At 39.5% G+C, this 14,968-nt stretch overlaps 1 protein-coding gene across 1 annotated transcript in view; it reads left to right on the forward strand.

Moving 5' to 3' along the window:
• The window catches only part of LOC122800226 (dynein axonemal heavy chain 17-like), a 17,083,451-nt gene that overhangs the window by 11,800,001 nt on the left and 5,268,482 nt on the right, over window positions 1-14,968 (forward strand). Inside the window, exon 50 of the mRNA XM_044069720.1 lies at window positions 3,726-3,828. Coding sequence (XP_043925655.1) covers window positions 3,726-3,828 — 103 coding nt within the window. The remainder of the gene's footprint in view (window positions 1-3,725; window positions 3,829-14,968) is intronic.

Raw genomic sequence — 14,968 nt, forward strand, 5'->3', positions numbered from 1 at the left:
AACACTGGCAGATCATTGAGGCTGAAGTCAGAAAATGATGACAGACAGTTGAGTTTCATCCTTCATACCCTTCAGAAAATTCATGCTAATGTAAAACCTGTATTTCTATCAACTTTCAAAGTTTGTAAGAACAGCACTTAAAAGGGTCCCGATTTTGGGCCTTTGTCCCTCCATTATTTTTGGCTTTGTCCAGATTTCTTGCTCTAAGTAAGAGGTTGAGATGTGTGTGTGTGTGTGTGTGTGTGTGTGTGTGTGTGTGTGTGTGTGTGTGCGTGCGTGTGTGTGTGTGTGTGTGTGTGTGTGACAGAGAGGGGGGGGGAGAGAAAGATTGAAGAGTGAGAGTGATCGCTGCAGCAGCAGCAATGAGGTTTGTGTACCTTTCGACCATACCACACACACACACACACACACACACACACACACACACACACACACTTCTTCATTCATTCACACATTGCTCTCACTCTTCTGATCACACACACACACACACACACACACACACACAGCCACTTCTTCATTCATTCACATATTCATTTACACATCACTCTCACTGTTCCGATCTCAAACATACACACACAGTCACTTCTTCAGTCATACCTGCATTCATTCACACATCGCTCTCACTCTCCTGATCTCACACATACATACACACACACACACACACACACACACACACACACACACACACACACACACACACACACACAGCCAATTCCTCATTCATACCTGCATTCATTCACACAGACACACAGCCACTTCATCATTCATGGCTACATTCATTCACACATCGCTCTCACTGTTCCGATCACACACACACACACACACACACACACACACACACACACACACACACACACACACACACACACACTTCTTCATTCATTCACACATCGCTCTCACTCTTCCGATCACACACACACACACACACACACACACACACACACACACACACACACACACACACACACAAAGCCACTTCTTCATTCATTCCTGCATTCATTCACACATTGCTGTCACTCTCCCAATCTCTCACACTCACACAGAAGACTCTATTGCTTTCATGCACGCATTCACTCACACACACAGACACATGCACACTCATATAGGCATTCCCTTACCTTACCTGATGGCCTGGTTCCAAGTGCTCCACGGCCCAGTACTGGGCCGCTGCCCGGTGGTTGGGGAACACTGCTTGACACCATTAATCATGCTCGTGACTCTGAGAAAAATCATATCCACCCTTTACTTAGATCTCTCCAAAGCCTTTGACACTGTCCCACATCCTCTTCTCTTATCTCAGCTTTCCTCCCTCGATATCTCTCCATCCTCCATAACCTGGTTTACAAGATATCTCTCCAATAGACAACAAACTGTTAAATAGAAGAATTCCACTTCATCCTTTCTCAACAATCCCACCAGCATCCCCAAAGGCTATATTCTCAGCCCCTTACTTTTCAATATTTTCATTAACAACTTTCACAAATCCATAGATAATGCTAGACTGATACAGTATGCTGATGATTCTACAATCATCTGTACAGCAAACTCTCCCGCCGAACTCCTTCAAAAAAACTCAGCCAGCCTTCTCCAATACTAAAACTTGGATGCTAAACAACCATCTCGCTAACAAAACAAAAATCATGATATTCTCTCCGTTGAGAAATTTCACCATAGACAAAAGGTCCTTTAAAAGAAAAAGCCACAGTAACACTCTAATCGATATTGTATCTCACATCAAACTACTCGGAGTCATCACTGATGAACATTTAAAATTCGATCTCCACATCCAAAATAATATCAAAAAACCCCACCAAAAACTAGGCCTGCTGTATAGACAAAATCTCTAACTACTTCTACCAGACGTACTTTCGCCTCCTCCTACCTACTCCCCTCTCTTGTGTATGGTGCCCGTCTACTTACTCATCTCCGACTTAGCCTAAAAAACAAACTGGAGGCCTACTATAACAGTCTGTAAATTTGCTACAGGGTCCAAATACTCCACCCATCACTGCCATTCCCTCCACTTCCTAAACTGGTTTGAGCTTCCTAATTAACTGAAATTCATACAACTCACCACTGCTCCCAAACTCATATTCCAACCCTTCATCTGCCCCTCTTTCATTTATCTTAACCCCTTACCAACTGAGTTGTACTCTTAGATCTGAAAACCAAAACCTCCTTAAAAATCTATGAACCCCTTTGCCCTCCTGGCCAATTGCTTCTATCGCACTCTTTAGCTAAACTATGGAATCCCCCCCCCCCAATCCTCTGTACTCACAATCACTCTAATTTCAAATCTCTCCTCCATTCTTACCATACCTCAAACTGGGACTGTTCTTGCCCCCATCCCACCTAAATTACACTGTCATCTCTTTCAAACCTCCCTTCAATCTCATCTACTACCACCTCTGATCATTAACATTATTGTTAGAACAAACACTAAACTTGTATTAACCCTTTATGACTTGTACTTTTAATTATATTATCTGTATTACCTTTGACTTTATCTATATTTTAAAATTTGTGTTTTTTAAACATATATTCCTTGATTTTGTATTTGTATTTTAAATTGTGCAGGTATGCTTTTGTATACTGTATATTCCATACTTTACTTATGTTATATTCTGTTAACTACTTTTGAAGCTTTTCTCCCCAGACCTCTACTGAAAATGAGCTCTGTGTGGCCCAGTGGAGTTCCTCAGTCATCAAACTGTAAATAAATAAATAAACTGTGTATTCTAGTTATATTGTAAATTTTATTAAATGTTCACAATTTCTACATGTTGACTGTAATGGTCATCAGTATACATAACATTTTGCAAATGTTGCATTAAGAAATGCTCCGTCTACCAGGTCTTTAAAGTAAACTGTATTCATTTCATGCATAACAAGCAATAATGAAAAGGATAATTTGAAGAATCTGTATTCCAAATACACCCTGAATCCATATACAGGTATAAAGCTTTAAATAGTCAGTTTGCTGGCTGACGTATAATAAGCATTTCTGTTAAGTGGCAGCCAACCTGGATATGTAACACATACTTGTTGACATGTAAACGAAACTCACTTGCTGAAAAGGGTCTGTAACACCTAAATCCAAATGCAGATATGAAGTTTTAGGTAAGATAGTCTACCTGACAAATTACAATAAACATACATTTGAAGTCAATAAGTTACCTGTTACATAGTAACTTATAAATTAAAATGCATTCTACAGCCAGAGATGGCTTCTGGAAATAAAATCCTGAAAGGTATTCTGTCATGAATATTCAACACATTATGAATCTCATAATACTCTAGCGGCACTATGGATACCCTCCCACCATCCTCCTGCGCTGTTCTGCATTTCCCATCTACTTTAAGTTACTAAGCTTAAATTTGTTGGGTTTAATTTGTAGTTTTTTGTTTAAGCTGTTCACATAATGACAGATTTGTATTGATGTCTGTCAGGTAAAGCCACTGGTACACAGCAATGAGGCGGGTTACCTCATGATGGTGGGACATAATGTTATTAGAAATAACAAGCTGAGGATGAATTAACACAAGTGAATGGAAAAGACTAATTGTTGTACTGCTGCAAGAGTCACTATATTGAAAATCTACTGTTATGTGATTACCTCACTAATTTGCACTTTTTATCTTTTTTAGTGCTTTTGAAGTACAAAAAATGATGACAGGTAGAAACACAATCTGAGAAAAAGTTATTTATTTTTTTATTTTTCTAGGTATGACAGAGTGAAGCTGACTCTGAAAGACATACATAATTGCCAGTATGTGGCCTGTATGAACCCCACAGCTGGGAGCTTTACAATTGATTCTAGACTACAGGTAAATGTTAACAGTACTAATGTCCAACAATTTGACTTTCCTTTCTGTTTTGTAGTACGTCAGTCATGCTGACAATATATTGTTGTGGTCTGTGAGGAAAAAATGATACTAGGATGAGTCTAAACAACCGCTCTGAATGTTATGCTGGTCTGTAACAGACCCAAGACAGTAGAAGTCTAACATGATATTGTTTTTTATTCCTGCTTGCGTACCTGCAATACATAAACTTCTCCAATGAAAGTAGTATGTTTTACATAAATGTCAAAGCACTATTGACTAACTCTTCACATTCTCTCTTTGGGGAAGCATGTCTTTTTACAGTTCTTTCAATAACAACATCTTTTTTTGTTTAGCCTTACTTCTGAATTTTACAAAAATCAACATAATATCTGTCTTACAAGAAGATATATTACTCTTGAGTTCTGTTTGCTTAAAAAAGGTTAAACTAGAAAAGCCTCCTTGGCAACATGGAACAGAGGGGTGGAGCCCTTACTGCAAGCCAGGCAGATGGGTTTTGATTAATGGTCCTGGCACTGTAGCAATGGGATGAATTAAGTGACAAGGTGCATTTGCTTCTCCTCAGAGGTGGTAAGGGAAGCCCACACCTGGGGGCACATGGATTTGGTTCAAGTTCCCTAGTGGAGGCCAGGGAAACCACTGCTGATCTTTCCCAGGAGGGAGTAAAGACTATTTGGAATTAAAGAGATAGATTTTGTGGTCAACCCACTGCATAACCTCCTCAGTACTTGATAAAGTGTATACAGGGGTGTTAGGGTTAGAAAAAAATGCCAAACCATCCTAGATGGCCATCTGAATGATGGCCTCTCCTATCTGACTTTCCTCTGGTGATGGGGAACAAATGGGTTCATAGAGTGTGAGGTAAAGAAAAAGAATGAGTTCCAGAAGTGACAGGAGAACTAATATCTTATCCTTGAAGAAAAAAAGTGTAAGGAGAAAGAAAATGAACAGATTGAGAGAGAGAGGCATAAGCATTAATCTCATTGGATTTTTTTTTTTATCTTGGACCCGACAGAAGCCCTTTTTTGAATTCTGTTACAGAGTTTGAGAAGCATGTTACCACTATAACTACTTCTTTCTTAGAGATCAGTTTACATTTTACTATGCTTTATTACCGGCTTTTCATATCTGTATATGTAACTAATATTAACCTTCTGACACAGAATATGACTGTAAGCATCAGTAAAATCATTCCATATGTGCAATGCATACATTGTCATATACTTATAGAGTAAATTTTGGAAATAACAATGTTGAAAGATTTCTGTGTTTGTGTCGTCAATGTCTCATTGCATCAGAATTCGCTATGATGTTCATCATTAGATCACAGCTTCGGGCTGCAGTAGCCTAAACAGTATGGGCTATACCTTGCATAGGATATAACAGCCAGCTTTCCCATGTTTAAGGGTACCTTCCAAACACCCAGACCATTGATAGCTCACGATGGAAGTGGAGCAAATCAGCAGTCAGGACTCCAAAACCTTTAAAGTTTTCTTACTGCCGGAGAGTACTCTTCCATTGGGCTTTGGAGGATCAGTGGTTGGCTAGTGTTTTTGGATTGCTATGCAGATAAATTCCCTTCAGAGAAAAATAATCCACTTATGTTTTATTAAAAAAATAGTATTTTTAAAAAAGAACTGTTTAAATATTGATAGGTTTTACTGTTTTGTTGGGACTGTCTCCAGATGTTCTTTTCAGTTGATTAAGGGTGCTTTAATTTAGTGTTTTAAGTACAAACTTTTGTTTTAATCAAAGTTTACTTTACATTTTTTTCTTAACATTAATTTTACAGATTTTTAGGGATTGGGGTAAGTGTGTTTTGTGCTTGTCACTGTGTATGTTTCATGAAAACATTTATTTTTTGGTACCTGCCTTTTAACAACATTCTCAGACATTGCTAACCACTTTTCAAGCTTCTTTTTCAGCTTAACTGTGGGACAGCTTATCAGTTCCTCAGTTCTTTCATCCTCCAAACTCAAAAATAAGGAAAATTGTTAGGCAGCCTTTGCCAGTTCAGCAGGCTGCTTGCTTGCTTGCCTCAGGCTCAGATGGGTGACCCTGCAGTGGCATTTGCAGGTGCCTCAGACCACTCATCTTCTTCCCTTGCACCCTTTGGTGTGGTTTCTCCAGCCACCATGGGTTGTGGGATTCGACACATCTTCTGCTGGAGTGCCCCTGCTGGCACAGAAGAATCACTTTTGTCTGTCTTGGAGGAGGGAGTGCAAAATGCTTCTTTGCCTGGCCACACTAAGATGCCTTTTTCCAGGGGTAGTGTTTTTTACATGCAGTCATTTGCAAACTTATTCAGCCAGTGCCCTTTTGTATTGGCTTTTACTTCAGAAAAATAGATTCCAAACATGAGAGGTCCCAGCACAGAGCCCTGGGGGACTCCACTGGTGACTGGTATCTTTACAGAGGTAACTTCCCCATTTTGATTTTCCTATTTTTGATATCTGTGATCCATTTGACAATCAAGCAGGTGGCATAGGGGTTTACTCCCAGTTTATTTAGCTTTTTAACTATGCCTGAGTGGGGAATTGTGTCAAAAACCTTGGCCAGGTTGAGGTATGCGGTATGTACTATTTTGCCTTCATCCATTGTTTTGGTTACCTTTTCAAAAAAAAAAAAAATCCACCAGGTTGGGTAAGCATGACCTGTCCTGATAAATCCAAATGTAGACTGCTTCAGTGTTTGGAGGTTCCCTTTGTCCTAATTTTTTGTTCCATGTTAAGTATTTCTATGGCTTAGCACATAAGGCTGGTAAGACTTACGGGTCTTTAATTGCCTGGGTCTGTGGAAGGTCTTTCCTTATGCCTGTAGCTGTTCTCCATTTACTTGGTACAAAACCTGTATGGTGGATAATATTGAACAGTGTCGTCAAGGGTGTGGCTAAATCATGCTTCAAGCTATTTAAGCTGCATCCAGAAATATTGTCAGGATACATTGATGCAGTATTTTTAGCTTTTGATAGCAATTTTAGGACTTGGTCTTATGTGATAGCAGGAGGTGAGACAGACAGACAGAGAGGAGAGAGGGATAAAGTTAGAGCTAAATCTAGAGGGATCTCTCCCTCCTGTCCTACTCAAACAAAGTTTTTCCCCAAGTGCTCCCACATGTTAGAAGCAGCAGTCATAGAGCATGTTCCTGCAGAACAAATAGTCATAGGTTTTTACTCCAGACTGTTTCTGGTTCCAAAGAAGAAGCACTCTTGGAGACCAATAATAGACCTGTCTTTTCTCAATCTTTCTGTAAAAGTTTCAAAATTCAAGATGATGACCCCTTCAAGCAGTGTTAGCTCTTGTTCCATCTCAACATCTCATGGTAATCTTAGACCTCAAAGATGCTAAACATCACATTTCAATAGCAAACAGTTTAAAAAAAATCTAAGTTTTTGTGTATCTGCATCACATTATTAGTTCTCTGCATTACCCTTTAAGCTGTCCACTGCACTAACAGTGTTTACAAACTGTCTAGCTACAGTGGTGACCCATTGCAGATTGCAGGACATCTGTATTTTCCTGATTCAGATGACTTACTTATCTGTGCAGAGTATTTTCCCTGATGTCAGGAATCAAAATAAAAAAAATTTTCTACTAAACTATCTGGTATTCCAGATAAATGTGCAAATATCCTCCCTTACTCCATCACACAGTATTGTGTTTCCAGTATGTCTTATAGACACTGGGATGCAAAAGGCTTTCCTTCCTCAAGAGAAGGGGGATTTGTATCTGGAAACCTTCTTGAACTTTTCTTGTCAGTCTCAGGCTACTAACAAATAATTTCTCAGGCTATTAGGTCTCGTGTCTTCTATAATTCTTATGAGTCCCTTTGCCAGATTACATATGAGAAGCATTCAGTGCACTTTAAGAACATGTGGAACCAACATTCTCATCCTCTGGAGTTTCAGATTACAATCTTGGGCTTTATAAAGTCTGAACTGTATTGGTGGAGAGTTCAAATGGCTCAGAATCTAGGTCTCCATTTTTCTCCACCAACCCCAACACAATCTGCATTAACCGATTCTACAGATTTTACTTTTACTGAGCGGTGTCAAAAGGGGTAGAACTAAAAGGACTATAGGACAGTTCAGACAGACCAAAGCACATAAATATCAAAGAAATGCTAGCTGTGATTCATGCCATAAAGTTTCTACATCTTCTATGAAACCCAGATCCTTTACAGATTATTACAGATAGCATCACAATTATGTGGTACGTAAACACAAGGGGCATCATGTCATGCCTTCTGTGACAGCTGGCAGTGATAGCTTGGGAGTTAGCTCCCATGCATTAATTAACTCTCCAGGTATCTTTCATACTATCAGAGCAAAATACAAAGTTAGACAAGCTTAGCAAGTTCTGGGCAGACCCTCACTAGTGAAAGTTCAATAAAGAGGTATTCCAGGAACTGATCCAGATGTGAGAAACTGCTCAGGCAGATCTGTTTGCTTCCTTTCAAAAGAGTCAACTAAGCAAATTCTGTTCCAGGACTCCTTGCAGGCAGGCATGGAGAACAGATGCTCTAACATTTCCATGGTCTGGGATGTTCTTATAAGCATTTCTGTCCTTTCCAATGATTTTCAGGGTAATTCTGAAGATTCAGAAAGACTCTCCAAAAATCATTCTGGTGACCCCCTTTTGGCTCATGCAAAATTGTTTATTCCTTCTTATGGAATTGGCCCAGGGGAAATTACCACATGCTTCCTCACAGACTAGATCTACTCATACAAGACACTGGGGGTTGATATACTCTGACCTCAAGCAAATTCATCTGGCTGCCTGGATGATTCAGTTTTGATACTTTTTAGGCACCTTTTTTCATGAGTGCAGCAGATACTGAAAGAGGCAAGGAAGCCTGCTAGTAGAAAATCATTGCATTGACAAAGTGGAATAGATTTTCTAGTTTCTGAAAGGAGTTTTACATATGATACCTCCTCATAAACAGATTCTTCCCCCTTGGGAACTCAATTTCATGCTGGTGAAATAGTCTCTGTCATCATTTGAACCTCTCTGCGTGACTGATTTGAGGTTCATCACTAGGAAAACTGTTCTTGTTACTCTGACATCTACAAGAAGAGTATCTGAGTTGCAGAACCTTATGATGGGAAAACCCTATCTTGTATTTCATAGGGATAGGGTTACTTTGTGCACAAACAGCACATTCATGTCCAAAGTTGTTTCAAAGTTCATGTTGAATCAGGCTCAATCTCCCTGTTTTCTATCAGGTCCTAAAAGCAGGGGAAAAAAGATTCTTCATAATCTGGATTTACTTATGAAACACTAGTACTATCTTGACAGAAGTAAGTCCTTCAGGAAACCTATTCAGATATTTTTTCTATTCCAGGACTAAGAAAGGCCAACCAGTGTCTAAACAGACTATTTCTAAGTTATTATCCTTTGATATTGTGTTTTGTTACTGTCACCATGGCAAAACTATTCCAGGCAATGTTAAGACACATTCCACTAGAGCCTTAGCTTCTATGATTGCATACTGAAAAAGGGTAAACTCTAGAAGTATTATAGAAGCAGCAATTTGGTCCCCTTTTCATATATTTACAAACAAATACACTTGGATTAATTTTCCAGGTCCAGATCAGGTTTTGCTAGGACTCTTCTCTATGGGCTCCTGGACCCTTATCCTGCCTTCTCCCCAGCTGGATGAACTATGGTAGTCTACCCATAGGCTACTGCAGAAGTGAGAATGATTAACATAGTACATTGTGTAAGTTTCACTAATCCATAGGAGAAGATGTTTGAATTCTTCACTACTGTTGCTGTAGCCATACCCACCCACCACCACCCTTTGTTGCATATAGTTCTAGTGTGGAATATACAATTTGAATTTGCTGTTTATATCTTCTTTATGTCAGGATGAATAACCATTTTTTTGGTTAGGGGTATGAAAGGCCTGAAGATTTTTATTCACTATGGCCACTTCTGTAGTTCACTCCAAAAGGTCTTAACCTATAGGCAGCCAGAGTGATTGTGTGGGAAGAGGTGAATGCTTTTGGTAGCTGGCTAGTTCCTGTATCCTTGGTAGGAAACAACCATAGGCTTCTGCAGCAGTGAAGAATTTGAGCATCTACTGTTATTGCTAAGTGCAACTTACGCAACTGTACTTTCTTCTGGTTTTTGAAGATTCCCAGTTTGATGAACAGGAAACAGAATGGGCAGGATCAACATGTGTTAATTTTCCTCAAACAACAGATTTTGATTTGGATTCTGAGGAGAATGATTCTTCTGATATTCACTCTGTAGAATTTTCCTTTTGTAAACAATTTCTTGAATTAATCAATTATTTTAGTGGAAACACATTGACATTCCAGTTTCATTAAAAAATATGACTTATTACAGCTGGAATTTCCTCATCCTACTGCTTTTCCTCCTCTGATCACAGAGTTGGTATATATAATGGGCAGGGGTGTGGGGGGTGCAGGAGCCCCCCCCCCCCCTGCAAAAACCCTGTCTTTTGTGTTGCTGGCTTCCAGAGGTGAAGCCAGATGGACTCTCTGAGATTTGATCTTCCTGGATTCAGTCATATTGTATTTTGATCATATGAAATAAATCCACCCTACACAGCCCCAAATATGAGGATACAGAGACTCATAGACTTTGTAAACAGAAGCATCCAGGACAGGACAGTGAATAAGCCTATCAGGGGTATAAGCATATTAGATTTGATACTCACAGACATGGTAGAATGTTGCAACCCTCCCATGTTGTGTCCTCTCTTGTAAGGACAGACCATAAAGCAGTCTCCTTTGAGGTAAAGATCAATTCTGTAACTGTAGTAAACCCTGTCAGAGTTAGGTTCATAGGCGAATACTAGGCTAACTGCCCTGAAGGGCCATTTTAAGGCTAGCTAATAACCTGAAGTTAGAATCAAACCCTGTACCAGGGTACTTCAAGGCAAACTACCTTACATTAAGTGATTACCTGTCAAAATTTCAAACCCAGATAACACAGCAGCCTATGTGGAATTGTTCACAGAAAGCTGTGTACAACCATGTCAATAACTGCACAGAGACAGCTATGCCTACTAGAAGTTAGCCCAAAACTAACTTAAAATACAAACCACCCTGGTGGAATCCAAAATTAAACAGGTTGTACAACAAAAGAAAAAAAAAAAGTCATAGCTAAAATTATAAAGTGCAACACCAAAAATGATAAAAAATGCTCTAATCAGATTGAATAGACAACTAAGAGGACTAATTAAATCCAATAAAGCAAATTTTAAGGTAAAGATAGCTTCCCAAGCCAAGGACAGCCATAATGTCATCTTCAACCGTGCCCAAGGTAGGACAAATGTAGCACAAAACAATGTGACGAACTGCTGGTAAATGATGCCTCTTTCACAAATCTGAGAGATATAGCAAATCTTCTAGTTGACAAAATTCAGCTCCAACTTTACCCCTTCTCACCCCAGACACCCTACAGGAAATATCATCTAACATGACCCCTCCAACAATCAGTAGGGAGCAGGTTTTAAAGGCACTTTCTAAGGCCAAGAATAGTATCATGAGCCCATATAATATCCTAGAATGCGTCCTAAATAGCTTTAAATATGTAATATCATGGCCACTGGAGTCACTATTCAACAGTAACCTCTGAACAGGCTTCATGCCACATGAATGGAGGACAACAACAATCACCAGTCTACGCAAAGGTGCGCCATCAATGGATCCTGGGAACAGCAGACCCATTAGGCTGACTATTCTGATATGCAAAGCCATTGAAAGAATTAGCATGGAAATTAATGGCACAGGAAACCTTCAGACACTGGACCTAACCCAGTCTGGTTTTGTCAAAGGCAGGTCATGACTACTGAATCTGCGGACTTCTTTGAAAAGGTCACCAAGGCAATGGATGAAGACAAATAGTGCATACTGCCTGCCTTGACCTAGATAAGACATTTGATACAATATTCCACTCAGACATTGTAAACTAACTCATGGAATTAGGAATAAATTCCTATGTAAACTGCTGGATAGCCAGCTTGCTCACAGATAGGACCCAGGAGGTTAGGACTGGAGAGACCATCTCCACAAAGAGACCTGTCATCAGGGGAGTCCGCCAGGGCTCTGAGCTGGGTTCACTCTTTCACATTTGTTTCTCAGAAATCAAGGCCAATGTCAAGAACCACTAGCTTACCAAGTTTGCAGATGGTTGCAAGCTGGAAGCAATCATAGAAACCTCCCAAGATACTAACATTTTACAGGAAGGTCTAACAGAGACAAATGACTAGCCCAAAAGCCATGGTTTAAAACTTAATGCCAAGAAATGCATACTTTTACCTTTTTGGAAGTCAGCCTCCATGAGAAACTGCCTCATCAATAAAACACCTGTAAAGTAGACACAGTAGTCTGGGATTTAGGGACTCATGTAGCGTATGTAGATAACAACCTGGCATTTGAATAACATGTGTCAAAGGTAGCAAGAAAATCATTCTGTGTCACTCATCTTATAAGTAAGGGCATAGCATTTAGGTCCATAGAAGTCATAGTGCCATTCTACTCAGCCCTCATCAGACCCATCATGGAGTCTAATACTCCCTTTGGATTATACCTGACGAGGCACATACAACAGCTGGAATGTCCACAGAGGTTTCTCACAAAAAGAATACAGGATATAAACAAAATACAAGTCAGTGCACCTGAAAATGATTTAAAATGCAAAACCTGGCAGATAATGCAAAAATAAAGCAGTAGTACTGTAATACAGTTTAATGAAGTTTAAAACTTTAAAATAAATTGTTTATCTGCCAAGGATTAAATCAGGACCCAGTCAGAGTGTGGCAAGGCAGTAAAGCAGATGGAAGCTCAGGGAAAAAGACAATTTGTAGTAAGGGAGGTTAACTCAAGAGCAATACTGGTTTGCCAGGCGGACTCTCATCTATGTAAAACAATGTGTGGGAAAAGTACTTAATTAGCTTACACACCTGCCAATAGTGATCAAGAGGGGTGCGGGACTTGGTAGTCAAATTACCATAAGGGAGAGAGGTCAGAGGCAATAGCATTTAAAACCACAGCAGACAAATGGTAAGAGGGTTGGGGAATAATTCAAGCCACTGTATCAAACCAGACAAATCAGACACTAGAGCTTGTAGTTCACATTATTTCAGGTCAGGATATGAGCCCAAAATGGCAAGGAAAAATGTTTTGGCCCAGTTATATATAGAATTTATTAAGAAAGTCCAGGATAGCAATCCAGTCAGTACAGCATATCTGTACAAACCAGATAAAACAAGATCCAAGAACTTGCACTGCACAACCAAACTGCTACCAATACTGTTTTTTTACTGCCTAGGCTTGCTATTTTTAACAAAACTGTCTTGGCTAAAGATAAAAAATAGTTTACTTACATAACAATTAGAGCTGCTGTAAGAAGCCAGACAAATCAGACTCTACATCTTGTAGTCCACAGTATTTCAGATCTGCATGTAAGCCAAAATGGAATGGCCCTTTTTCTGTAACTGTCAAGCTCACATGTTAAAGTTTTTGCTTGCATCTTTTGTAAATATGAGGAACATAACTGCCACTTTTCCATCATATAAGGGCAAAACTTCTCAAACTTCGCTTATTGCTTTATTACTAGGGTAACAAAAGACTCTTTGAATTGTTCTTATGACTCAGTTGATTGCACTTCTTGAGCAGCTGCTACAGGGTAAAGATTTACACAATTACATTCTCAAAATATGAATTTTTGAATTCCCCCCTTTTCGGGGGGGGGGGGGGTTAGTTGGCTGCTGCTGAAGTTCTAAAAAAATGTAATGAAAGAAGAAAACTGATACATGGGGTGACTCCTGAAAGTTTGTTAAAGGTTTCACCTGTAATTAAGGATTCTTTTATAGAAAGCAAAGCAAGCAGTCTCAGCAGACTTCAGGTCAAACAGACGTTCAAAAGACAATGGCAGAGAGGATCAAAAGGGTGGAGTCTCACAAAACCTAGGACAGTCCAATAATCTGGAATGACTGTCTACAAACCTTAATTCAACCACCCCCACCCCACTATGCTAAACCCTTAATTTGACTCCAGAATCTATTTCTCCATTTCTCTGTTTGGCAACAGATCATCTCAAAAAATGGGTTTTGAGAGTTATCCAACAGGATTACAGATGCCAGTGGAAGTCTCTAACTTTCTTCCATAGGATTCCTCTTCATCCACCACATCAGATTTTTTATTCTCCCACACCATGACATTCATTCAGTATCTGCCGACTCAAGATGTGATAGAACCTATTACCTTACTGTCACAAGGAAAGGGTTTTATTGAAGAATTTTTCTAGTACCCAAGAAAGAAACTTCATGGAGACCAGTCCTTGCTTTTTCCATTCACAACCAGTTTGTGCAAGTAATAAAGTTCAAAATATTATGTTTACACAACCTGTTACCTCCCATACCATGTCTCTGTTTTTGGGTAGCTCTATATTTAAAAGATGCTTATCATCTCATTTCAATAATAACAGATGCCTGGCATTTTCAAAGCTTTCTATGTCAGGAATACTCTAGTACCCTTTGAACTATCTTTTGTTCCAAGGGTGTTTACAAGTTTCTAACTACAGTGATAGCCTATTGCAGCCCGCGAGGAATTCATATTTTTCCTTTATTGCTTCTCTTTGCAGAGTCTTTTTCAAAGTGTCAGGAACGTCTTACATTGGTATGAGATCTTCTCGGACTGGGTTTCCATAACATTCAAAAATCTTGATGTTAAGTTGTCAAACTCGCCTTCATTCTTGCTGGATGGGTTCGGAGCCGATCCTCGGCTCCGACTCGGCACTTGCTAAGCTCGAGAACTCATTTTACCAGCTCGAAGCAACCCTATATCCCATGATGCAAGGCGTGACTACCCCAGATCTCGTTTGCCGCTTCGCGAAGAGGTCTCCTTTTTACCAGCTCAGGTAAAGCTTCAATTTGTATAAGATAGTCAGGGTTTTTTCTCCCTTATCTTCCTATTTGTCATTTATTGGGTATATTTTTATACTTATAGCTAATCTCCTACCCTATATTCCCCTTCTTTTACGTCAGGATTTATTTCCTTTCTTCAGGCCTTAAGCCTCCCTCTCAGTTAATTCCTGTCAGGTTAGTGTTGTGTGTCTTTTGTGGGTTAACTGTGTGACTGTTGTGT

This window comes from Protopterus annectens, chromosome 4.part0, assembly GCF_019279795.1.
Source record: "Protopterus annectens isolate FY-2018-M chromosome 4.part0, PAN1.0, whole genome shotgun sequence".
Classification (NCBI taxonomy): domain Eukaryota; kingdom Metazoa; phylum Chordata; order Ceratodontiformes; family Protopteridae; genus Protopterus; species Protopterus annectens.